General features: G+C 39.7%; 1 protein-coding gene across 2 annotated transcripts in view; it reads right to left on the bottom strand.

Annotated features, from left to right (window-relative positions):
- The window catches only part of NRCAM (neuronal cell adhesion molecule), an 85,377-nt gene that overhangs the window by 28,874 nt on the left and 35,141 nt on the right, over positions 1 to 21,362 (bottom strand). For both annotated transcript variants that reach the window (XM_064289827.1, XM_064289828.1), the window contains 8 exons: positions 17,915 to 18,039; positions 15,743 to 15,844; positions 6,837 to 7,034; positions 6,661 to 6,731; positions 5,440 to 5,665; positions 4,929 to 5,044; positions 2,364 to 2,568; positions 487 to 609 (listed from right to left, as the gene is read on the bottom strand). In XM_064289827.1, the coding sequence (XP_064145897.1) occupies positions 487 to 609; positions 2,364 to 2,568; positions 4,929 to 5,044; positions 5,440 to 5,665; positions 6,661 to 6,731; positions 6,837 to 7,034; positions 15,743 to 15,844; positions 17,915 to 18,039 (1,166 nt within the window). The remainder of the gene's footprint in view (positions 1 to 486; positions 610 to 2,363; positions 2,569 to 4,928; positions 5,045 to 5,439; positions 5,666 to 6,660; positions 6,732 to 6,836; positions 7,035 to 15,742; positions 15,845 to 17,914; positions 18,040 to 21,362) is intronic.

Raw genomic sequence — 21,362 nt, 5'->3', positions numbered from 1 at the left:
AATTGACTTAATGGCACCAAAAAACAACAATCTCACCTATATATATCTTACATATATGGTTATTACATGGCATAACAGAGAGAAAGCTTACATTGGCTTACAAGGGAGAGGAATTTATAGTTGAACCATAATAGCATTTCTTATCTCTGTGTTTTGCAGGTGGAGTTGTGTATTATCAAACAATCTCAAACTTTTTCCAGAAGCCATGTGCCAAAGTAACCACTTTTGTTAGCATTTACTAGTTACAGGTACTGCCTACATAAGGTAATGATAGCCCTCCCCTAAACTCCACCCTCAAAAATCTGTATTATTCTACAGATTACTTAATTTTCAATAACATACAAAACCCATAATTTTTCCTTCAAAAATAAAATTTGAAGTTCCTTCTGGAATAGCACTAAAAAGTATATGTATATAGTCTACAGGCACAAAAAAACTTTTTTTTTTTAATCATATTTTCCCTTCTCCTCTTCCCAGTTGACTTACTCGGCTGATATTTCAAGGTGTACTCAGTCAAAATGCCATTTGGGTGGCTTGGTGGATCCCATTCCAAGGTGAGCGAGTCCAGTGTGGGGTTAACAACCTTAAGAGAGGACGGAGCACTGGGGACTGGTAACGAGAACGTACAGTCAGCACGAAGGTTTGTGAATGTTTCATGGTCGATTAAAATAATCTACTTCACCATATTGACCCAATTCAAGGTGTTTTGTTCTCCATAACTCATTCTTATTCCTAAGCAGCTGAAAATACTTTAGTACAAACCTGTGACATGTACTCATTCAGCCAACCTCTTTCTCTATTTTTCATTTAGATTCAAATTAAAAAAAAAAAACCCAGTGTCGTCGAGTCAATTCTGACTCATAGCTTCAAATTATCTTCCCTTAATACATAAAGACTAGCTTTCATATGGATCCATATCAAATATTTAAGTACTTAGTTGTTTCATGGATGGTGTCAATAAAAGCAAACTGGTGCCATCATGGCGCAGTGGTTAAGTATTTGCCTGCAAACCAAAAAGGTCAGCAGTTCAAATCCAGTAGCCACTCCTTGGAAACCCTATGGGGCGATTCTACTCTGTCCTATATAGTCATTGTGAGTCAGAATCGACTCGACGGCAATGGGTTTGGTTACTAGTAAAATTATTTTAACCAAACCTTTGAGCTGAAGCGGCCATGTTCTGAGCCATTAAGGACCGTTTTTCCCAACAAACCAGGTGTCTTCTGAACAGTCAGAATATGCTGCCTGCTGGGCTTTGGTCATGGGCCAGCTTGCCCAGGTGCACAGTTGTTCTTAGCCCGAGAGCTGACAGCTGGCCAGGAGCCAGTGGTGATGAAAAAAAGCTCCAAAGCTGCCACACTCCTGGCCCTGGGGGAGGCCTGAGGGGCCTAGGGTTCTTTAAGGCAGAGCCTGCCAAATTTCCAGAGGAAACATGCCCAGTCTTCTTTTGCTTACTTTTTTATGAAGATGATTGATGGTGGTTGCTCTCCCTCATGATCATGACCTCCCCACCCAACCTACCGTATTTCCAGACCCATTAATGGCATCATTCACTCTGGCCAGAAAACAGGGAGTCAACCTGAAATTCTCCCTCACCTCTTTTCCTCCTGGGACACTAAATCCTGTCATTTTGTGCTTAAGCACTCAGCTACTAACCCGAAGGTTGATGGTTCTAACCCACTCAGGAGCTCTGTGGAAGAAAGACCTGGCAACCTGCTTCTGTAAAGATTACAGCCAAGAAAACCCTATGGGGCAGTTCTACTCTGTCACATGGGGTCACTGCGAGTTGAAATCGACTTGATGGCACCTAACCACAGCAACAAATGTTTCTCACTAGTGGCTTACTTTCTCCCCACCCACTCAGGCTCCCTATGCCCCTGTGCACAAACTCCTCTTCCCATTACTACATCTTTGTATATTGATCTTACCTTCTAACACAGCTCAACTTCAGAATAAATATGAAGGTACTCTGAGAAAGGAACTTCAGAAGTGAACTACAACTTACAAAAAATATTTTCTTTGCTAGGTGTTTTTCTTATGTTGTCATATTTAGGCTTATATAACTCACTCTAGGTCAGAAAGCTGATGACCCAAATAAGCATAATATTAGCAGGGTTTCAGGCAACATGACTAAATGTGAAGACAAAATTTAAGTCAAGGGAGAGGGAATTTTAGGACAGGATTTTGTGTTCTGAAGGCTTCCATTTACCCCTTCGGCCTCATATGAACTGATGTTTTGCCATCTTCGTGTATACTATATTCATCTATGGGAAAATCACATTTGGTTTCCAGTATATCTGGCACATGGAGTTCCCCCAGGCTGTGGCACATGTTCCTGAGATCTCAGATACGTGTCTACCCCATACCTCCTTCTGGAGTATTAAAGACTCTGTCAGGGCTGGCTGGGCCCTCCCCTTTCCCATTGACCACTCGGACATTCACTGTGTAGTGGCTAAAGGGCTCCAGTCCAGGCAACATGCCGTGAGTCTTGCTGCCTTGAAAAGTGAGGATCTTTTTCTCAATGTGACGTTTGCTTCTTTCAGATAAGCTCTGTGCCTTCCAGTAGTAAATCTGAAACACCAAGAACAAAAGTCATTCACATACAAAGGAACAAACAGAATTCCTTGTGCTCACAAATTTAAAGTTTTCTTTTTTTTTTCCAGAAAATTTCCTTGGTGCACTTAAAAAGAAAATTACTGGCAAAACCAATGAATATTGATTCTGAGGCAAGAGGGATTAGAAGCTCACAGATAATGAAGGAAAACTGAGTTAAAGATACATGATAAAGCTGGGTTATATAACTTTTCGGGGGAGTATAAGTGAAATAAATGTAACAGCGTAAGACTCAAATAGTTCTTTCTAGAACAAGAGACAAATGGATGAAAATAGGATTTAAGTGTCTTTTACTTGTAGGAAATATTCTAAAAATAAAAATTACTATCCAATATTTATATTTTTTTCCCAGAGCTAAAAGAACTTCATATATAATATCTCACTTAGTTTAGTCCTAACAACCACCACAGTAAAGCAGACTTGTTGCCATCAAGCCGATTCCGACTCAACCACAGCGAGGTTGTATTATTACTCCTCCTATGATACTACAGAAGAGGCTCCAGGCCACTGAGTGATTTGCCTAAGACCAAAGAGCTATCAAGGATCCTCCACTCCAAGTCCAGGGGCTTTTCCACTAGGCCAAAATGAATCATTTAATTGAAAATATAGGTATAATTTTTGGAGAGATGAACTGATTAACTTTGATGACTAATCCAGAATTGTTGTTGATGATGCTCTCTAAAATTATTCTTAGAAATTTAAAGGTATTTTAAAGGAGACATCAACATACACACATAGAATTTGGCAATGTTAGAAAAATAAAATTGAACATGATGCAGTACAAAAATTGACCTCTAGGAGTCAGGGACAGCAAATCAAAGTAGTGACTTTTTTTTTTTTTTTTTTGGTGCAAAAAGTTCTTTGCCTATCAATCAAAAGTCTCCATGAATCAGTCTTCTGTGCTTCCCAAGAACAAAAATAATTAGCGGGGGAGGGAGGGAAGGAGGGAGAGGGGCTTTCACTAATTAGATAGTAGATAAGAATTATCTTAGGTGAAGGGAAAGACAACAATACAGGCGAGGTCAGCACAACTGGACTAAACTAAAATCAAAGAATTTTCCTGAATAAACTGAACACTTTGAAGGCCAGTATAGCAGGGGTGGGGGTTTGGGGACCATGGTTTCAGGGACATCTAAGTCAATTGGCATAATAAAATCTATTAAGAAAACATTCTGCATCCCACTTTGGAGAGTGGCTTCTGGGGTCTTAAATTTTAGCGAGCAGCCATCTAAGATGCATCAATGGGTCTCAACCCACCCAGAGCAAAGGAGAATGAAGAACACCAAGGACACAAGGTAATTATGAGCCCAAGAAACAGAAAGGACCACATAAACCAGAGACTACATCATCCTGAGACCAGAAGAACAAGATGGTGCCTGGCTACAACCGATGACTGCCCTAACAGGGAGCACAACAGAGAATCCCTGAGGGAGCAGGAGAGCAGTGGGATGCGAACCCCAAATCCTCATAAGAAGACCAGACTTAATGGTCTGACTGAGACTAGAAGGACTCCAGAGGTCATGGTCCCCAGCCCTTCTGTTAGCCCAGGACAGGAAACAATCCCAAAGCCAACTCTTCAGACAGGGATTGGACTGGACTATGGGGTAGACAATGATACTGGTGAAGAGTAAGCCTCTCAGATCAAGTAAACACATGAGACTATGTTGGCATCTCCTGTCTGGAGGGGAGATGAGAGGGCAGCGGGGGTCAGAAGCTGGCCAAATGGACACGAAAATAGAGACTGGAGGGAAGGAGTGTGCTGTCTCATTAGGGTGAGAGCAATTAGGAGTATATAGCAAAAAAACAAGATGTCTATAAATTTTTGTATGAGAGACTGACTCGATTTGTAAACTTTCACTTAAAGCACAATAAAAAATTAAAAAAAAATGATAATTGATGTACATAACATGACCTCGTTATGACCACATGATCTTGAAGTATAATCTGAATTATGTTAAACGTCTAAATTATTTCCAGGATAATTTAGTGAGTTCAAAAAATGTGGTCGATATTGTTTTAAAGTTAAGTGCAGGTTTGTTACATGTTGTTCTTTTAAAATTAGTTTTCCCCATTTGGTGCCTGCGCTAATGCTTGAGATGGCAGAATGTTAGATCATCTTTGGGAAAAACGAAGAAAGGTCTTTTTTCCTAACTTTGCAGGCAGTGAGATTTTGATTCAACACTAGTTGGGGCCCTTATATGTGCCCTGCCTGAGGTTATAAACCAAATGACTGCCGAGGTCTCCTCCAACCTTCTGCTGTGTGCTTATGCTGGTGCTCTGTTACTGAGGAAAGAACATGAAGGTGTCGCTTCACTTGCCCGATAGCCTTGTAGGTGTCCACGGATACTTTTCAGAGGTACTGGGTCCCAGTGTACCTCAGCTAAGGTACTATTCACCACATTCACACGCACATTCCCCGGAGCCACCATCGGGACTAGGAAAAGGACAGGGAGGTGGTAGAAGTATCAATGTTATTTTGGATTTCATGCAAAAATGTCACTCATAATTTCAGCTTGGGGCATGCCCCAGCCCTATCCTAAGGATTCTCAAGCGCTGAGAGTAGATTTTCTGGTATCTACTCATTGGACTTTGTGAGAACAATATATATATATTTTAAAGTAACCACCTTTAACCTTCTGAATATCTCTTTTTTACACAGCAAGCTATTTAAATGACCAGAGATGGTCAGCAAAATAATTGCCACCTCCCTCCATCCCAACCTCAGCATCTCTGGAGATGGCCGTGGCATGTACCTTAGTAAGTTCATTTTGCTGGAGGCAAACCCTAGACTTTCATAAAAGTATAAATGAAACAGCATTAGACACTTACGGTCTTCTCCGGAATGTCCCATAACTACAGCTGGCTCTGGAGCAAACCCCACGTCATTTAGGGCCTGAACTTTTATCAGGTATGGAACAAAGGTTGGTGTGCCCGAAACAATGTATTTGGATACATTGGCCACGACCACAGACGTCCATTCATCGTCGCCATCTTTCTGGCGCCAGCTAACTTTGTACTGAAGGCCTGGCCCATTAGATTCAAAACCATTCAAGGGCTACAAGAAAAGCCAAATAACCAGAGCTTTAAAAACAGATGGACTGCACAGCCTTTTTCTGGAACAGTGAATTCAATTCTCAGACCTGAAGAAAGTGAGTATTGAGATGCTAAAATACAACTCCTAACAATTTTCTCCAGGGAGCTTTTATCTTTTTCACTTGTGAGGAGATTCAAAGCTTGTTTGGGATCAGCATTTCAAAGGTTGCAAATTACATAAAGCAGTAAATATCACATAAGCTTCTCCAACTCTAGCTCCATGGCCAAGGGTGGGTGACTCTTAAAAACACTTCAATTTTATAGTTTCTTTTACATATTCCTGTTCACGTGATAGCACGTCATTGCCCATTTTACTTGGAGACTGAAACTTGTAAGCTACTCCATTAAAACAAACAAACAAGAGGCTGGCCTGCCATTCTATCCTGTTTGTGCATGTATTTATGTTTGGACATGAATAATGGATGGATCCATTTAAAATAATATTAAAAACTGCACAAGTAAATATATGTTAATTTTCAAAATTCAGAAAATACAAATAAAAAAAGTTAACTATCAAAAGTATTTTGGCGCATGCCTTCCAGATGGTTCTAAATAATGATGATACTATTAGCTAGTATTATTGAGCATATTTATATGTGCCAGGCACTGTTCTAGGTGCTTTACATGTATTAACTTCTTTAATCATATGAGGTTTGTTCTATTATTATTTCCATGATATACATGCATAAAAGAGATGTTAAACAGTTTGCCTAAGTTCATACAGTTAGTAAATGGTAGAGCAGGGATTTGCAACCATGTATTTTGGTCCACAGGCCAAGATTTCAGCGATCAACAATACTGCCTCTTAAATATATAAAGAAATATAACGTGTATATATATATATATATCGTTCAAAAATGAGTAAGATGGGATTTTAATGCAGAAATTACGTTAAAAGAACTTTTTTTTAAAAACTCTAAAAATATATTGAAGCAAGCTGAAGGCTTCATAGCTCACCTTCCAAGTAATCACCAAATTATCAGGTTCCGATCCTAGTCCTTCCACAGTCGTGGGATTTTTATCTGGTTCTGGAAGTTAAGCAGCCACACATGTGTAAGCTCTTTTTTTTTGGTTTGTTTCAAATGGCGGAAAGCTTTTCTGTTTTATTTCATGTCACAGAAACCTGACTTTACCTGCTGCTTTAGTCAGATAGTGTTCTGACACCTCACTGGGCATGCTCCTCCCGATGCCGTTCACCGCCACCACTCGGAAGGAGTAGTTCACGTAAGGAGACAGCTTCAGCTGCGCCGTGGTCTGGATTCCAGAAACTTCAGTTTGGTGGTGCCACAGCCCTGCTTCATGCATTGAATCTTCATATTCAATGATGAATTCTGGGCAAAACACACACATAAACCCAGAACAGTGAATTCAGTCACCCAAGGGGCTGGTTGCTAGGGATAACTAATAGGACAATCTAACAAGAGTAGCCAAACATGACTGGCGGCTTTACTTACAAGAAAAGTTATATTAAGATATTTTGATTTCAGAGTTCTATCACTATTATCAATACTTAGGAACATCCAATAATATTTGGTATTCTTTCTCTAGTATGCTGAATTTAGTGACTTAAAACTGTTTAAGTGGTCCATATATTCTTGGGAAAGTTGTCATTCTAATAGCTACGAGTTTTTTTTTTTTAAAGTTTTCGGTGGTTCTGAGTATGTGATCTTTGTGCGGTAGTTATCAATCAGACCTTGTTGTCGATTCTTGTTTAATTCTCATGCAAGCATCCTTATTATTCCGTCACAAATGAAAAATATCGTGGTCTGTCACATTGAGGTTTACTTGGTAGAAATGAGAGGGTCCTTCGTCAGTCGTGTGTAAGTTTCCCCTCTTTAAGAGAACAGAAATTCTAATTTTTTAAATCATGTAAGTTGTTGTTTTTAGATGCTGTCAAGTTACTTTTGACTCATAGCGACCCCAGGTGACAGCCTAGAACTGCCCCATAGGATTTTCTTGGCTGTTATCTTTACAGAAGCAGATTGCCAAGTCTTTCTCCCGTGGAGTTGCTGAGTGGGTTCGAACCACCAACCTTTCAGTTAATTTCCAAAATTCAGAAAATCCAAATAAATGTGGTGGACAGTTACTTATCTGCACCATGCACTTCTTTCACACAGTCATCAAACGACGAGCACCTGCCATGAGTGTCAGAACTGGGTTCAGCCCTGGAGATATGGAGCTCGTGGAAAACAAGGAGAGAAACAGACTTTTACCATATTCACTGTGTGGTAGAGGCTGACACAGACTCTTCAGATCATAGGAGCTCGTAGCAGAGGTACCTACCCAGAGTAAGGGAGGCGGAATAAGGAAGTGTTCACCTAAGTGGTTTTGAGCACTTCATTCTGAGTTTTGAAGGATGAGTTAGACAAATGAGGAGAAAGGTATGGGAGAGGGAATGTCTCAGGCAGAGGACGAGGATATGCAAAGGTGCAGAGATGTGATTATCAAATGTGGGAAACTGCCAAAGATATTCATCATAAGAAATATTTATTATTAATTCAAAAAGCTCTTATTTTCCTAATTCATGCTTTTTAACAAAATAAATTCCAAACAAATCAAGGATTTGAATGTAAAAAGAAGAAACCCTAAAATGAGTAGAAGAAAGCATGGGAGAATTTTATAAATCATCTTTGAAGAGGAAGAGACCTTTCTTTCTAAGCACAGCATAAAAAAGCAGACACCATAAAGGAAAGAGATTCAACCACAAAAACACAAACAACCCAATTAAAAAGTGGGCAAAGGTTATGAACACGCACTTCACTAAAGAAGATATTCAGGCAGCTAACAGATACATGAGAAAATGCTCTGGATCATTAGCCATTAGACAAATGCAAATTAAAACTACGATGAGATTCCATCTCACTCCAACAAGGCTGGCATTAATCCAAAAAACACAAAATAATAAATGTTGGAGAGGCTGCGGAGAGATTGGAACTCTTATACACTGCTGGTGGGAATGTAAAATGGTACAACCACTTTGGAAATCTATCTGGCGTTTTCTTAAAAACTTAGAAATAGAACTACCATACAACCCAGAAATCCCACTCCTCGGAATATACCCTAGAGAAATAAGAGCCTTTACACGAACAGATATATGCACACCCATGTTTATTGCAGCACGGTTTACAATAGCGAAAAGCTGGAAGCAACCAAGGTGTCCATCAACGGACGAATGGTTAAATAAATTATGGTATATTCACACAATGGAATACTGCGCATCGATAAAGAACAGTGGGGAATCTGTGAAACATTCCATAACATGGAGGAACCTGGAAGGCATTATGCTGAGTGAAATTAGCCAGATGCAAAAGGACAAATATTGTATAAGACCACTATTATAAGATCTTGAGAAATGGTATAAACTGAGAAGAACACATTCTTTTGTGGTTACGAGGAGGGAGGGAGGGATGGTGGGAGAGGGTTATTTACTGATTAGTTAGTAGATAAGAACTACTTTAGGTGAAGGAAAGGACAATACTGAATACAGAGAAGGTCAGCTCAACTGGACTGGACCAAAAGCAAAGAAGTTTCCAGGATAAACTGAATGCTTCGAAGGTCAGCGGAGCAAGGGCAGGGGTTTGGGGACTATGGCTTAAGGGGACTTCTAAGTCAATTGGCAAAAGAAATTCTACCATGAAAACATTCTGCATCCCACTTTGAAGTGTGGCATCTGGGGTCTTAAATGCTAACAAGCGGCCATCTAAGATACATCAATGGGTCTCAACCCACCTGGATCAAAGGAGAATGAAGAAGACCAAGGTCGCACAATAACTATGAGCCCAAGAGATAGAAAGGGCCACATGAACTAGAGATTTACATCATCCTGAGACCAGAAGAGCTAGATGGTGCCCGGCTACAACCGATGACTGCCCTGACAGGGAGCACAACAGAGAACCCCTGAGGGAGCAGGAGAACAGTGGGATGCAGACTCCAAATTCTCATAAAAAGACCAGACTTCATGGTCTGACTGAGACTAGAAGAATCCCGGCAGTCATGGTCCCCAAACCTTCTCTTGGCCCAGGACGGGAACCGTTCCCGAAGACAGCTCATCAGACATGGAAGAGACTGGACAATGGGTTGGAGAGAGATGCTGATGAAGAGTGAGCTACTTGCATCGGGTGGACACTTGAGACTGTGTTGGCATCTCCTGTCTGGAGAGGAGATGGGAGGGTAGAGAGGGTTAGAAACTGGCAAAACGGTCATGAAAGGAGAGACTGGAGGGAGGGAGCGGGCTGACTCATTAGAAGGAGAGTAAGCGGGAGTATGGAGTAAGGTATATATAGGCTTACGTGTGAGAGACTGACTTGATCTGTAAACTTTCACTTAAAGCACAATAAATATTATTTAAATAAAAAAACTGAAAAAAAGGAAAGAGATTATAAATTTAACACAGAAAAAGTAAAAATGTTCTGTAGCCCCTTCCCCCAAATTCCATAAAATCAAAAGACAAAGGACAAATCAGGAAAAATATTTGTAACACATAATATCAAAGGGCTAATTTCCTTAAGTACATATTCAAAAAGTCAGTAAGAAAAGGACCAACAAACTAAGTGGAAAATGGGCAAAAGTTATGAGTTAACACATTGTTGTCAAGTTGATTCTGACTCATAGCTACCCTGCAGGATAGAATAGAACTTCCCCACAGGGTTTTCAAGGCTGTAAATCTTTACGGAAGCAGATTGCCACATCTTTCTCCGATGGAAACTCTGGTGGGTTGGAACTACCAGCCTTTTAGTTAGCAGCCAAGTGCCTAACCACTGTGCCATCAGGGCTCCTCTAAAGGTAGGAATAGGTATTTAAAATAAAAAGGAAATTCAAATGTCATCCAAGGGGCTGGTTGCTAGAAATAACTCAAAAAGACTTCATAAGAGTAGCCAAACATGAATTGTTTTACTCCTAAGAATAATCCTATGAAGATATTTTGATATCAGATTCCTAGCATTATCCCCAATACTTTTTGACATCCAATAATATTTGGTATTCTTTCTCTAGTATGCTGAGTTTAGTTACTTAGAACTATTTAGAAGTGATCCGTATATCCCTAGGAAAATTTAAATGTATGAAAAGATGGCCAATTTTTTTTTATAATAGGAGGTACCAAGTTGTGAATTACAGATACAAAGGTGAGTTAAAAAGTTAGAAGTATTATATGTGTTGTAGTTCTCTAGGGTTAAGTTGAAGTTGGAGTTCTTTAAATTTACACTGATTTGCTGGTGATCTCCAGTCTCGTAAGCTGATGACTTTCACCTTTGTGTCTGCAACCCAGACTCTCCCCTGAACTGCAGACTTGGATAACCAACTGCTGACTCAACAACTCCATCTGGTTGTCTCTAAAGGCATCTCAAACTGGACAGGACCGAAACTGATCTGGTTCTTCTTCCCTTCCCCTTTGATAACTTAGGTCAAAACCTTGGATTTCTTGGATCCTTCCCGTCTTTCAAATTTCCAATAGTTCTGTTTCTGTACTTTGAAAATATATCCCACATCTGACCATTTCTCAGCACCTCCATCCCTCTCAGCCTATCCCAAGCCACCGTCATCTCCTGTGTGAATTGCTGCATAACCTCTTAATTCAGAAATTCCCAGACTTTCTTGGTTCATGGCACACTTAATGTCTCAGTAAGGTTTTTTTTTTTGTCTTCCTTAAGCCCAAAGAAATACCTAATATTTCCATTTATTAAGTAATTAGGTTCATACAACTTAATAAAAATTTATGTCTTAACAACTTGGAACCTATTGGGCACTGAACAACTTCTCAAACACTGGAAATATATTGGACACCATCATCCTTATTTCCTGCTCCACAATGATTTTCATGTGGTACTTGCTTTTTATCACAGCTGTGCAGAAATATGACATTTATTAAAATATGACAGCAATATAATGTTGAAACTGCAAACTGACTTGAGCTAATAGTTCATGTTGTGTCTGACAGATGTCACTGTGTTTTCCTCAAGATTTAAATATCCTGAGGTACTCCTGTAAGTCTGCTACGACGCCACAGGGCATCTCAGGGCAGTGTGAGAACTATGGTCCTAACTGGTCTTCCTGTTTCCACTCTTGATCTCCTATAGGCCACTTTGAAGACAGTAGCCAGAGTGATCAAATCACCATTCTTTTGTTCATATCCCTCCAACGGCTTCCCAACCCTGCACCTTCACACTCTGCCACTGCCCACCAACTCTTTACTTCTTTGATTTTCTCACCTGCTCCACTTCCCCTTGCTTACTTCACTCCAGCCACATTAGCCTCCTAGCAGCATGCCCCTGCCTCAGGGCCTTTGCACTTGTTCTTTGCTCTCCATGGAAAGTTCTTCCTTTAGATAACTACATAGTGTGCTGACTCACCTTTTTCTCGTGAACGTATTTACACACTCAAATGTTACCTTCTTAGTGTGGCCTATCCTGATACTCTATTCATAATTATTCTTCTGCCTATATTCCTCATCCCCTTTTCCTGCTTTTTTTTTTTTTTTTTGGCATAGTGCATGTGTGCACACACATACACATTCAAACCATGTGTGTATAGATAATGTATGTATTTGAACCCTTTAGAAAGCGGATGCCAAGAGAAAATTAGAAGTGCAAGAGATTGACTTGGAGAAATGCCCATGGATGATAATAGGGAGAAAAAGCAGTTGCAGGCAGGGAGAACCTTCAGTCTACATTACAGATCTGATGTCTGATTAAGGAGAGGGAGAAGGAAGGAGTGAACAGAAAAAGCCTCTGACTGCACTGTAGCTCTGAGACTGTCTCAGCCAGTCTACAGGGAGCATTGGCGCAAAGGTGGCCCATTACAGGAGCCCTGCACTAAGTCTGGCCCAGCTCCAGAGCCTTGCTGTGCTCAGTCTCTGGCTAGAAGTAGCTCTGGGAGAGCATGACCGCAGTGTGAACAACGCTGAGGATCCCTTAGGTGCAGCAGATGGAGTCTGTCAGTTAATTTTCCTTGTAGCAGTTTCTTTCGTGAGGGGTATCTGAGCAGTGTGTATGTGTGTGTGCATGTGTATATATGTATACATATATATACCCTTATAATTGATGGCATTTTTCACAACATAATTATATATGTGTATATATATATATATAATTAATTTTATCTTGTGTCGCCAAATAAAAGCTTCATAAGGGCAGAGATTTTTGATTGTTTTGTTTTAGAACAAAGCCTAGCACATATTAAAATTAGGCACTCAATAAATACATGCTGAATAAAGAACTGAACGAATAAATGAGGGAAAATGGTTTGAAATCTAATGGCATTGTTTTAAGATAGGTAAAGAGCACCTCTGAGCATCCCAGGCAACCAGGCACATCTGGCCAATGTATTGAATTAGCAGGAAGACTCAGCATGGCAGAATGAATGTTCTGATCAAGGACCCTGAAAACTCAGTTGAGGAAGGAGCAGCATTAAATAACACAAGATAGATAGGCGGCCTTCATTGAACTTCATTGGAAATATTCTTCTTTACCAGGAGGTGCAATAAGTCAACACACATATCATTTTAGAGTATTCTTAGGCAGTCATCAGAGACATATTCAGTTTTTCTGCAGTGTCTACCTGAAGGTAATAATATATTTTAGGCTTCTGACTTGTTTCTGCTCTCTTAAGGATCTTTTCAGTTTCATAATTAGAACTCTACCATTACCTATAGTCAAAACTTTTTAAGGTCTTTCAGTGTCTTTATTGCATGGTCTCTTACCTGCTTTTATCCCCTAGGCTTAGGCCATCAAGGTGAGGAGCTGACATTGTTGAAAGTGCCATTTTGTAGTGTGTCCAATGAAAAGAAAGCAGACCTAGGTTGGAAGTTAATGGATCTGATATCTACACCCAGTTCTGTTACCAACTCTGGATTTGAAAAGTCACTTTACTCACCAATTCTCAATTTCCTAATATATAGATTGGGAATTACAGCACCTTCTCCTCGATCCTTTTATTCCAGAGTAATGGGCAAAATGAATATCTAATATAAGATTATAATGAAATGTGCAAAGACCTGGAGATAGAAAACCAAAAGGGAAGAACATGGTAGGCATTTCTCAAGCTGAAAGAACTGGAGAAAAAATTCAAGCCTCGAGTTGCAATATTAAAGGATTCTACGGGGAAAATATTAAACAATGCCGGAAGCGCCAAAAGAAGATGGAAAGAATACACAGAGTCATTGTACCAAAAAGAATTGGTTGACATTGAATCATTTTAGGAGGTAGCATATAATCAAGAGCTGATGGTACCGAAGGAAGAGGTCCAAGATGCACTGAAGGCATTTGCAAAAAACAAGGCTCCAGGAATTGATGAAATATCAACTGAGATGTTTCAACAAATGGATGCAGTACTGCAAGTATTTACTCATCTATGACAAAAAATTTAGAAGACTGCTACCTGGCCAACCGACTGGAAGAGATCTATATTTGTACCCACTCCAAAAAATGAGATCCATCAGAATGTGGAAATTATCAAACGATATCATTAATATCACATGCAAGTAAAATTCTGCTGAAGATCATTCGAAAGTGGCTGCAGTAGTAAATCAACAGGGAACTGCCAGAAATTCAAGCCAGATTCAGAAGAGGACATGGAGTGAGGGATATCATTTCTGATGTCAGATGGATCCTGGCTGAAAGCAGCGAATACCAGAATGATGTTTACCTGTGTTTATTGACTATGCAAAGTCATTCGACTGTGTGGATCATAACAAATTATTGATAACATTGCGAGGAATGGGAGTTCCAGAACACTTAAATGTGCTCATTTGGAACCTGTACTTAGACCAATAGGCAGTTGTTTGAACAGAACAAGGGGATACTGTGTGGTTTAAAGCCAAGAAAGGTGTGCATCAGGGCTGTATCCTTTCATTATACTTATTCAGTCTGTATGCTGAGCAAATAATCCGAGAAACTGGATTATATAAAGAAGAATGGGGCATCCGGATTGGAGGAAGACTCATTAACAATCTGCAATATGCAGATGACACAGCCTTGCTTGCTGAAAGTGAAGAGGAGTTGAAATACTTGCTGATGAAGATCAAAGATGACAGCCTTTAGTATGGGTTACATATCAACATAAAGAAAACAAAAATCTTTACAACTGGACCAATAAGCAACATCATGATAAATGGAAAATATATTGAAGTTGTCAAGCATTTCATTCTACTTGGATCCACAATCAACAGCCATGGAACCAGCAGTCAAGAAATCAAATGACACATTGTGTCGGGCAAGTCTGCTGCAAAAGATCTCTCTACAGTGTTAAAAAGCAAAGCTGTCACTATAAGAACTGAGGTGCACCTCACCCAAGCCGTGGTGTTTTTAATCACCTCATATGCATGCAGAAGATGGACAATGAATAAGGAAGACCAAAGAAAAATTGTTGCCTTTGGATTATGGTGTTAGCGAAGAATATTGAATATATCATGGACTGCCAGAACAAATCTGTCTTGGAAGAAGTACAGCCAGAATGCTCCTTAGAAGCACAGACGGTGAGCCGTCATCTTGCATACTTTGGACATGTTATCAGGAGGGGACAGTCCCTGGAGAAGGACATCATGCTTGGTAAAGTAGAGGGTGAGTGAAAAAGGGGAAGACCCTCTACAAGATGGATTGACCCAGTGGCTGCAACAATGGGCTCAAGCATAATAACGATTGTGAGGATGGCACAGGACCAGGCAGTGTTTCATTCTGTTATACTTAGGGTCACTATGAGTTGAAACCAACAGGACAGCACCTAACAGCAGCAACAACAACAATTTACAATTCATCCTCTTATTGTGGTAGAAATTTAAGGTGATACTTAGGGATCTTAAACACAAAATGAAAGTATACTTGCTTAGTTAACACCCTCAGCAATTAATTAGTGCCTTCTGCCTGAAGCTATAAACAGAAAAACTCTGGCTCTGAAGAGAGTCCATAATTAAATAGAAGCATTGTCCTACTGGTAAAGAAGAGAGAACGCCAGAAAATATCTCCGTAAGGAATTCAAATTGCATACTATAAATTTCTTTTAAAAATGGCCATTAAGTTTATCAGTTAAATCAAATGACACCACATACTTGTAATAGGGCTGTTGTTGTCATCACCAGGTGTCCATGACAGCTGAACACTTTTGTTGAGATGATTTGTCAATTCTAAATCGAAGGGAGGATTTGGGACATCTGTACACCAAAAACACACATCTTGGTTAACCACTGTCCTCACAAGGCTCTCCTTTATTCACGATGCTATTCAAGAGGGGCATCTTAAAGACACACCACAGCTAATGGCCAATGGCATGCAATGGAAACAAAATGGAAACGACTGAGGTTGCTGGGAACACACAAGAACACCTGAGGTAACCCATTACTGAGTCCCGCTGGCTTGTTTTTCCAATGGACTAAATCATTTGTGACCACCATCAGTGAAGCAGGGCTGTGTGGTCCCTCAGCATGCTCAGTGTGTTTCTCCTCAGAAGCATGAATGAGCACAAACATAAAAAATAATATCAAAGCTTTGTTTCTAATAAGTAGGACTGATAAAAAAAGAGAAGACCAAATGCTCAAAAACGAAGACAGGCAAACAAAATTTGCTGTTTTTAAAAAAAATTCAAATGTTTTATCTGAAATGTGATAAATTACAGATTTGGGGGTTTCTGAAGAATATTAATATTTTAAAGGGAATTCTAAAATGGATGGTATCTAGGCAGTCTTCAGTATGCTTACATAAGCCGATTTTCCACACAATAGGCACCTGGGGAGGTGTGTTTACTCTCAGAGAAACCAGGGTACAGATACTCTGTTGGGACAAAGGTGCCGCCAAACATGTCTGCCTCTTCTAATGGCGTTTCTGAGATTCAGAGAGTTAAAGTTATTTCTTGGTTCTTTTCTTAGCCTTGATCCAGGTAGTTATCTGGCTCTTGGGGAACTAGAAGCCATACAAAAATATGGGCACTTTTTTCCTATCAGTAAAGAAGTAGTGCACGTTTGCAAAGGAAAGGCTATTGAGTCAGGTAATTAATGACGAGTCAGGTAATTAATGACGAGTTGGAACCAACCCAATGGCAATGGTTTTCTTTTCTTAATGTAAAATCCAAGCAAGAATTATGCCACAACATTAACTTTTCTATTTAAGTGCTGAGTAAAATGAAGTTTCTGTAAACAAAAATATTTCTGGAAGTAATTCCTCCTTTATTTTCCAGACTTAGAAAAATCACACATGGGTACCATCCCTCCTTTGGTCTTTATTTAATGACTTATCTTTGGTTACCACCCAGTGGATTAGTTTTCTTTGATACAAAGGCCAAATATTGTCCTCAACATCCATTTCTGTTCTGTGGAAACTTTTTGAAAATGGAATCCCCAAACAATGCCTATTTTTCCAAAACAACTTTTATTGGATGGAAGTAAAAACCTAATTTGTGAAATGGTATTTTAAGTAGCTTTTTCATTCTGTAAAATGTGGATAACGGCTTTTGAAAAAGCATTATGCTACTTTATAAGGAAATTATATTAAAGAGAGACTTTTCTTAGGTGAAATAATTTTATAATAATACATGAAATATTTAGAAGTGACAGGCAATATACCCAGTGAAAAATTCCAGGGCATAGGGAAAGAATGATTGATAGCAGTAAATGTGCAATAAAACCTAACACTCAACTGAGCCCTTTTCCTCAAAGAAACATAATAATGTGATGGAGAAAGCAAAGAAATTAATTTTTTCTGCAAATATGAGATGGTTTGACAGAAAATAGAGAAAGAAGACTCAGATTAGTTTACCGTAAATGGGAGCTGGAGTTGGAGTGGGAGCTAGAAAGGACATTAATATAAAGGATTTTAATCAAAATTAGTCATGGACAGGTGCAAGATAGCACAAGAAGACAAAGATTCCACATGATTAAGATTATAAAACTAAGCTTTCTGTTTAGCTGTGGAGACATGGAATTGATAAACATGCAGTAATAATTTAGGGGGAAAAACTCTTAATTTTAAATAAAAGTAGATGGTTTTTCCCAGGTTTCTTATAAAAATATCATTAATGTCTGTATTCACCCTTTTATCCCAGCGCTGCTACAGAGTACATGTATACTGAATTAATTGCCTTGAAGACATTTTTTAAAAAGAAGAAAAGCATGGATATTTAACTTACCTATAAAATTGTTAACATTTAACAAGAAAATATTTCATACTTATAATTTTTCTTTTCAGTCTAATACAGGGCAACTGGTCGTGCTGTACTTGCTTGTTCTTACCAACAACGCTAAGCACGGCACTGGCAGAGACGTTGTCCAGAGTTGTGTTGGCCACACATGTGTAGGTTCCCCCATCATCATCACCTACATCAGCTACCTCCAAATGGTCCTTGTCAACAGTGAACCTGTGAATGTGACACATTCAGAGCAGCTGAAATGAGCATCCAACCACACCTGATTCCTTTATTGGGGTGAGGAAACTCCTTGAACTTGATAAAAGAGAAAGATGATAAAGATTTGCAATGCATTAGAGCTAAATCTATACAATCTGTGTTGCTTTAATAATGATTACAGCTGGAAAACTATATACTTGAATCAAAATATTGAGTTAGAAGGGATATTAAGTTATCTGATACAGTGACTTTTGACCATGCCTTTGGAGTCTTTGGAGCTTCCTTAAAGTTCTCAGGGGCATCGGAGGTGAGGTGGGACAGCTCTCCAGTTAACTCTTTTTGCAGAAAGGGCTTTACTAAGTCCTCGGCTGCTAAAGAACGTGTGAAAACCACTCACCCAGCTCCATTTCTAACAAGGTCATTATTTTCAAATGATTTATTATTTACTGCAGAAATTTTATGTCATTTTTCCCAAATGCATAAACTCTCATTCCACTGCAGTTGAGTCAATTCCAACTCATAGCAGCCCTATAGGACAGAGTAGAACTACCCCATTGGATCTCCAAGGCTATAATCTTTATGGACGCAGACTGCCACATCTTTCTCCCACTGAGCAGCTGGTGGGTTTGAATTGCCAACCTTTTGGTTAGCAGTCGAGCGCCTAACCACTGTGTTGCCGGGGCTCATTGTAAGCGCTCATTGGAGAAGGTAAAGGTAAAGAATAATAATCTGCTTTATTGCTAGAAACAGGAAGATTTAGATCAGCAAACTCCGCTAAGGTTTTACAGAAGTAACTTGTGGATATGAAAAAGACTCAGTGGGTCAAAAATCATGTATATGGAATCCGTGTGTGGTTTTAATGAGGCTGTATAAATCATAAAATGTCTGCTCGGGTAATTTCCCGGTGAAACCTTTAGCAGACTTAACCTTCTTGTCCATATCAAAGCAGATTCCACAAATAAAACTGACCAGTTGAAGCACAGAACTAGATAAAACTCTGGGCATAGGTATGAGAAGTCCACAAACGTATTTTGGGGGCTATTAATAAGCAAGTCCCTGGATGGCACAAACAGTTAAGTGCTTGGCTACTAACTATAAGGATTACAGTTTGAACCCACCCAGATGTACATCAGAAGAAGGCCTGGCAATCTGCTTCGAAAAGGTTACAGCCTTGAAAGCCCTATGGAGTACAGCTCTACTCTGCAACACATAGGGGCACTATGAGTTGGAATTCGCTCAATGGCAACTGATTTTTTTTTTTTTGGCAGTAAGAAAAAGAGCACAATTTAGGGACCACAGGTTTAGGTGAGCTGCATGAAAACCACAGGAACCACTTCCACCAGAATACAATATTCTTTCTAAGACGGGGCGATGCTTGTAGCCATTCTGTTGTTGTTAGGTGCCGTTGAGTCAGTTCCAACTCATAGGGACCCTATGTACCGCAGAACGAAACACTGCACAGTCCTGCGCCATGCTCACAATCCTTGTTATGCTTAAGCCTATTGTTGCAGCCACTGTGTCAATCCATGTCACTAAGGGTCTTCCGCTTTGCTGTTGACCCTGTACTTTACTGAGCATGATGTCCTTCTCCAGGGACTGATCCCTCCTGAAAACATGTCCAAAATATGTAAGACGCAGTCTCGCCATCCTTGCCTCTAAGGAGCATTCTGGTTGTACTTCTTCCAAAACAGATTTATTCCTTCTTTTGGCAGTACATGGCATATTCAATATTCTTCACTAACACCACAATTCAAAGATACAGATTCTTCTTTGGTCTTCCTTATTCATTGTTCAGCTTTTGCATGCATAGGATGTGATTGAAAACACCACGGCTTGGTTCAGGAGCACCTTAGTCTTCAAGGTGACATCTTTGCTTTTCAACACTTTTAAAGAGGTCCTTTGTAGCAGACTTGCCCAGTGCAATGCATCTTTTGATTTCTTGACTGCTGCTTCCATGGCCGTTGATTGTGGATGCAAGTAAAACGAAATCCTTGACAACCTCAATCTTTTCTCCTTTTATCATGATGTTGCTTACTGGTTCAGTTGTGAGGATTTTTGTTTTCTTTGTGTTGAGGTATAATTCATACTGAAGGCTGTGGTCTTTGATCTTTGTCAGTAAATTCTTCAAGTCCTCATCATTTTCAGTAAGCAAGGTTGTGTCATCTGCATAATGCAGGTTGTTAATGCATCTTCCTCCAATCACGATGCCTGGTTCTTCTTCATATAGTCCAGCTTCTCGGATTATTTGCTCAGCATACAGATTGAATAGGTGTGGTGAAAGGATACAACCCTCTCACACACTTTTCCTGACTTTAAACCATGCAGTATCCCCTTGTTCTGTCCAAAGGACTGCCTCTTGATCTATGTACAGGTTCCGAGTGAGCACAATTAAGTGTCCTGGAATTCCCATTCTTTACAACGTTATCCATAGTTATGATCCACACAGTCAAATACCTTTGCATAGTCAATAAAACACAGGTAAACATCCTTTTGGTATTCTCTGCCTTCAGCCAGGATCCATCTGATATCAGCAAAGATAACATTGGTTCCATGTCCTCTTCTGAATCCAGCCTGAATTTCTGGCAGTTCCCTGCTGCCTTCCAAATTTCTCAGCATAGACGAGTGAGCACTTCCAATGCTGCATCTGTTTGTTGAAACATCTCAGTTGATATTCCGTCAATTCCTGGAGCCTTGTTCTTCGCCAGTGCCTTCAGTGCATCTTGGACTTCTTCCTTTATTACCATCGGTTCCTAATTATATGCTACCTCTTGAAATGGTTGAACGTTGACCAATTCTTTTTGGTGTAACAACTCGGTGTGTCCCTTCCATCTTCTTTTGATGCTTCCTGTGTCATTTAACATTTTTTCTATAGAACCTTTCAGTATTGGAACTTGAGGCTTGAACTTTTTCTTCAGTTCTTTCAGCTTGAGAAATGCTGAGCGTGCTCTTCCCTTTCGGTTTTCTATCTCCAGGTCTTTGCACATGTCATTATAATACTTCACTTTGTCTTCTCAAGCCACCTTTTGAAATCTTCTGTTCAGTTTTTTTTACTTCATCATTTCTTCCTTTTGCTTTAGCTGCTCGGCATTCAAGAGGAAGTTTGAAAGCCTTTTCTGACATCCATTTTGGTCTTTTCTTTCTTTCCTGTCTTTTTAATGACCTCTTGCTTTCTTCATGTATGATGTCCTTGATGTCATTCCACAACTCGTCTGGTCTTCAATCATTAGTGTTCAATGCGTCAAATATATTCTTGAGATAGTCTCTAAACTCACGTGCGATATGGTCAACATTGTACTTTGGCTCTTGTGGACTTGTTCTAATTTTCTTCAGTTTCA

Source organism: Loxodonta africana, chromosome 8 (genome assembly GCF_030014295.1).
Source record: "Loxodonta africana isolate mLoxAfr1 chromosome 8, mLoxAfr1.hap2, whole genome shotgun sequence".
Classification (NCBI taxonomy): domain Eukaryota; kingdom Metazoa; phylum Chordata; class Mammalia; order Proboscidea; family Elephantidae; genus Loxodonta; species Loxodonta africana.
The sequence above is the reverse complement of the archived record's forward strand: the minus strand, read 5'-3'. Positions and strand labels throughout refer to the sequence as shown.